Below are 6,000 nucleotides of genomic sequence, written 5' to 3' on the forward strand. Positions count from 1 at the left end.
ACTCAAGACATGATCCACTTGTATGTCACCATATACATGTTTGAGTCACATATAGATAACCAGGAATTTTATGTTTATTGGTTTGTGGTAAAGAAAATAAAACAATTAATCGAGCAAAATACAAGATGTGAAGTAAATATCATATATTAACAACACAAGTGTTCGTACATATTGTTTACAAACTACAGGACACGAGACTTTAGGCATCAACCCCAACATTAGAAATGACGTTCTAGGCTTTAGTCAAACCCATGTAGCGATCTGGTGGGTTCATAACCCTTCCATTACATCGAGGCAGTCTCAACTCTTGAGATGGTTGACTAGATGCACCGACCTCAACAACTCTTGTTGATTTGTCGGCCTATTCAACAACTCTTGTTGAACCCTCTGAAGTCTCAGTCTCACTAGAAATCTCACGCAAAACGAGCTTACTTTGTGGCTTATGATTCTGGATGTGGTCTTCTTCCAAGAAGATAGCATTTGTAGAAACAAACACTTTGTTCTCATTTGGATTATAGAAGTATCTACCTTTCGTTTCTTTGGGTAGCCTACAAAGAGGCGAACTTTAAAACACGGTTCCAACTTCTTCGAGTTAGTCACAAGCATATGTGCTAGACAGCCCCAAATTCTAAAGTGGTGTAAACTACCTTTACGACCTCTCCACAATTCAAAACGTGTTTCAGAAACACTTTTCGAGGGAACATTGTTCAGGATATAACATGCAGTCTCCACCGCAAAACCCCAAAACGAGTTTGGAATATGAGCATAACTCATCATAGACCAAACCATGTCCAGCAAAGTTCTGTTTCTCCTTTCTGATACACCATTCCGCTGAGTTGTACCCGGGGCTGAGAGTTGGGACGCAATCCCATGTTCTATCATATAGTTCTGAAATTGGAGGTCTAGATACTCTCCACCAAGATCAGATGGTGGTGTTTATCGTCTTACCTAACAAGTTTTCAACTTTAGCTTTATACTCCTTGAACTTGTCAAGGGCTTTAGACTTACGTTGCATTAGGTAGAGATACCCGTACCTTGAATAATCATCTATAAAAGAGATGAAATATTCATACCCACCTCAAGCCCTAACATTCATCGGACCATAAAGGTCAGAATGTACAAGCTCCAAGGCTTCCTTGGCTCTGTAAACTTTTCCAGTAAAAAGTCGTTTGGTCATCTTGCATTCAAGGCATGATTCACACATTGGCAATAAGTTTTCTTCTAAACTCTTTAGAATTCCAGTTTTCACCAACTGCTCAATTATATTAAGGTTGATGTGACCTAACTTTAGATGCCAAAGATGGACATTTTTCTTAGGAGAACCCTTTGGTCTTTTAGCTATTGTTGCCATACTGAACATTTCAGTATTAATCAAGGTTTTTATGACTAACGACCTTAGTACATATAAGTTACTTTCCATTGAACCAAAACCAATCTCCATTCCATTTTGAAAATAAACACTTTATTCTCAGAAAAAGAGACGGTATACCCTTGTTCAATGAGACAAGAAACCGAGACTAAGTTCCTCATAATATGACGAACTACGAAAACATTATCCAGTAACAGATAAAGTTTCTTGTCAACAAATAACTTCAGCTTGCCTACAGCAACAGCTGAAACAACCTCACCAGTACCGACTCGAAGAATCATCTCTCCCTGTGCCAACGTTTGCCAGGAACTGAATCCTTGGTAAGAGGAATTGACATGGTTGGTAGCACTCGAATCAAGGATCCAGGCAAAATCATCATTCTCTACCAAACACGTCTTCAAAACCAATAAATCAGATTCTGTCTCTCCTCCTCTTTTGGAGAGTAGTGGGATCTGTATCAGAACAACTAACACTATTGGTTTTGTCATCAATTCCTTTCTGCTCGAAAAATAAGAACTGACGTTCAAACAAATCTTGCAACGAGTCCATGATTTCACGTGCAATGACCATGTTCTCAACCCTTTTGGCCAAAACATTAGGTATGTTAACCAAAATGTGAAGTCAGGCCAATGAATTAGCCTTCATCTACACCTCATATGCATTGTAAACACTTCGCGGTGCATCAAGGGTCGAGACCTGAGGACATTCCTCAACCATGACAAATTCGAGGTTGTTTGCCACGAAATATGTTTTACACGACTCTTTCCACTGTATGTAATCGGTCATACTAAAAGCACTAAATGGAAATACTAACAAGTTGCTAAAAAGAAAAACACATTGACCTATGTAAGGTTTTAAGAAAATACCTGTTGTAAAACAAACAACATCCAATAAGGTTTTAGCAAATCTAATATGAACCCTATGTGACATTTAGTTTTGCAATGATGCTTCAAAGATTTAAGACAAAAGCCACCGAAGGGAGATCAATTATCCCTTCTTTGAATTAAGAAGTTCTCAACCAGTCATTAATACCAGAATAACTCTTGTTCCTATAACGACTAGGAGTAATTCAATGTATTTAAAAATTTTCATTTGTTTCGGTTTGGAATCGAATCAACGACATTGATTTTCGATCGAAGAAAGTTCTAATCTTGGAAAAGCTCTGGGTACTGTACTCTCATCTCCTTCTCTCATTTCCATGTTGCCTCTTCAAACTGGTGATTCTGCCATAAAACTTTCACTATTGCTATTGCCCGGTTATGCAGTATCTTTAATTCCCTTGCCAGAATTTGAGTAGGTTTCTCCTCATAACTCAAATTCTCATTCAACTGTAAGGGCTCAAAGTCCACCACGTCGGATGGATCCGTCACATAATTCCTCAATATCAGCACATGAAAAATATTGTGAACTGCATAAAGAGACAATGGCAATACCGACCAATAAGCAACAAGGCCAATTCGCTTCAAGACCTCAAAAGGCCTAATAAAACATGGACTTAGGTTTCTCCTTCTACCAAAACTTATAACACCTTTCGTAGGTGCCACTTTCAAGAATACTTTATCATCCGCTTCAAATTTGAAGTCTTTACGCCTAACATCAGCGTAAGTATTTTTGTCTACTTTGAGTTGTTTGTATCCACACTCTAATCTTCTATACTACTTCACTTGTAGTTTGTACTAGTTTCGGTCCCAATAATTTTTGCTCACAGACCTCACCCTAACAAATGGGATACCTGTAACTCTTCCCATACAGCAGTTCAGATGGCGACATACCAATCGTAGCCTGATAACTATTATTATAGGAAAACTCCATCAAATGTGGGTGAGACTCTCAACTCCTTGAAAATTTCAATGCACAAGCACATAACATATCCTCCAATGTTTGGTTCAACCATTCCATTTGACCATCAGTCTGTTAGAGTTAAAAAATATGCAACGGAAGAAAAACGGATAATTAAGCATTTTAATTCATTAATTTTGGCTTTGAATCTAAGCATGCTCATAAAATACAAAGTGGGTTTCATGACAAATCTTTGAAGAACACCTTGAATCACGATTCTCAACTCCAATATTCTTGAATTCAACTTGTGAACCATCTTAAAGTCTTTCCTACTATCCTCTTGGTCCTTGGATTGAGTTGTGGGACTCAAAATAAGCTTAGATTAAGAGAATTTTAGAGGAAATAACACTGGTTTACAGCAACCTGAAGAACTCTTCTTCAAGAGAGATTTTCAGAAATGAAGTATATATTGCATGAGAAGAGTGCAAAGAGAAACCATGCATGTATTGCACCTCCAACTATAAAATTGATTGAGAATTTGAAGTGGAAAAATAATTGAGCTACTTGGAAATGGAAGTGGAAAATTCCAACTTTTCCATTTCTAATTTCCTTCTATTTTTCTTTTAATTTGAAAATTTTCAAATTAAAACTCAATTTCAGTTTTTAATTCAATAACTAAAATTAAAATTATATTTAATTTTACAAAAATTAATTTAAAAATAATTTTTCTAATAAAATTAATAATTAATTGAACAATTTAATTAATTTAATTAATTTAATTAATTTGATATCAAATCATATTTAAATATTAATCGATTCTCCAATTTCATTTAATTCCAAAATTAAACACGTAATTATATCTCATATAATTACTAATTCCCTTAATTCTAATTCGAACGTTTCAAATAAGCTTATCACGCTACTTTAAGGCTAATCCATTTATGAGCTAGTAGGAAGACCTCGTGAATCTATAGATCATGGGCTCCAACGATCCGAGATTAATTGTCTAAACTCTTTATACTGAATTAACCCTCATTCATTAACTAATGAGTCACTCCACTAAATTCCATAGTTGCACTCCCCTCACTGTAGATATATTATGTCCACTTGATATAACCATGATAAGTAAGTTAACTCTTCATAGGTTATTCGTAATAACGGCTGGGTCAAATGTCTATTTTACCCCCAAGAATACCTCTTGTTCCTTAAGTCTACTGATCCTCTAATGAACAATTAATTTGTGATCCGATCAACAATAATGAACCTTAATAATTTTTTTGCAACGATATTTCAATGATTTTTTTAGTAAAAGCCACCGTAGGGCAATAAGTTACTCTTTCACTAAACTGAGACATTCTCAACCAAATATTACACCAAAATAATTCCTATTCCTATAATATTTAGTTATCCTTTTATTTGGTCAGAATTTCATTAACCACCTTAATCAATTCTTGTAAGTATAACCCATCATTTTGGAAATTATAATCTTTACCCTCAACAAGTCTACCATAGGAAAGAACAATATTGAGTAACAAAAATCATAACCCTATCTTTTTCAAGAGTTAACCCTAATATCGACCCATACAAACACCCTCCATAGGGGTCAAGGTATCTCAAGGTCAAGCATGAATCTCATGATGTCAAGTAATGATGGAGGCCGAAGGATATGTTGACATACATCCCTCTCCCACTTACTATAAATACTTTCTCTAATTCACCCTGATATTGATCCATCCGTAAAGGGACGCATCAAGGCACCTCGAGGCCAAGCATAAATCTCATAGCGTGAATTACCCAAGAACTAAGAGAATCAAACATATCAAATATATCGTCATATTCCACTAAGTTTTTTAAAAATTAGGGTTTATTACTTAGGTAAATTCAACTAAACAATTTATCTTAGTCCATTGTTAAATTGACCAAATATAACTCTTATTTTGGATAGTTTAACAATCTACGATTCTTGTTTATTAAACATTTTAATAAAACTAATCATGTATTGCATGTTTATAAAATATTTGTCTAATTCACCTTCCAGATTGGTTTCTAGGTAGGGGTATTTTGTTTTCGTCAGTTTTAATACCCTAGTCTTAGACAAAACCTTCCTTTGACAAAGGTCCCTTATATAATTAGTTTATAAATTTAATCTTTTATTATTTCTAATTTAATCCCATTAAAAAGAAACTAAAAGATTAACCTATTTCTAATCATATTAGAAATATTTGAACATAGGTCTAGGTGAAATTAATTTTAAACCATTTAAAATTAATTGAAATCTATATTTACAAGCAACTTTTGATTATAAATTTTAATTCTAATCATCAAATTTATAAAACTTATAAATTAATGAAATAATTAAAACTTATAACCATGCATCTAATAATATTAATTAAATATAACATTTATATTTACTAAGTAATGTCATGCTCAATGAAAATAAATTTTAATTATATAATATAACACCTATATTATAAACTAATAAAAATAAAACACATCCATCATTCAACTATATAATATAACTTTATGATGCATAAATATGTTAATGATGCATAAAATCATATAATATAACATTTATATTCAATATGATGTATGGGCATGCTTATAATATCATGCAACTATATAATGTAACAAATATATTAAATATCATGCATGATAAAATGTTTATCCTATGGTGGGATTTTAAACTATATGGCATACAGTATGCAACATATAAAATTAATCATACATCACATGTATAAGGAATTAAATAGAAAAAAATTAGACTAAATTTTTGCACTCTTAAAAAAATTAATTAAACTAATATAATATTTAAATTAATTTAGTTAATTAAAAAATAATTAAATTACATAATG

General features: G+C 33.1%; 1 protein-coding gene across 1 annotated transcript; it reads right to left on the reverse strand.

Moving 5' to 3' along the window:
• Positions 1–2,559: 2,559 nt before the first annotated feature.
• LOC150036692 (uncharacterized) lies at positions 2,560–3,139 on the reverse strand. Its single transcript, XM_090313213.1, has 2 exons — positions 3,102–3,139; positions 2,560–2,959 (listed from the first exon to the last, which is right to left on the reverse strand). Exons 1-2 carry the CDS (start codon positions 3,137–3,139, stop codon positions 2,560–2,562), a joined length of 438 nt encoding a protein of 145 aa, XP_090169339.1.
• Between the last annotated feature and the right edge of the window lie 2,861 nt (positions 3,140–6,000).

This window comes from Benincasa hispida, chromosome 4, assembly GCF_027475165.1.
Source record: "Benincasa hispida cultivar pf3 chromosome 4, pf3_genome.v1.1, whole genome shotgun sequence".
NCBI classification, from domain to species: Eukaryota; Viridiplantae; Streptophyta; class Magnoliopsida; order Cucurbitales; family Cucurbitaceae; genus Benincasa; species Benincasa hispida.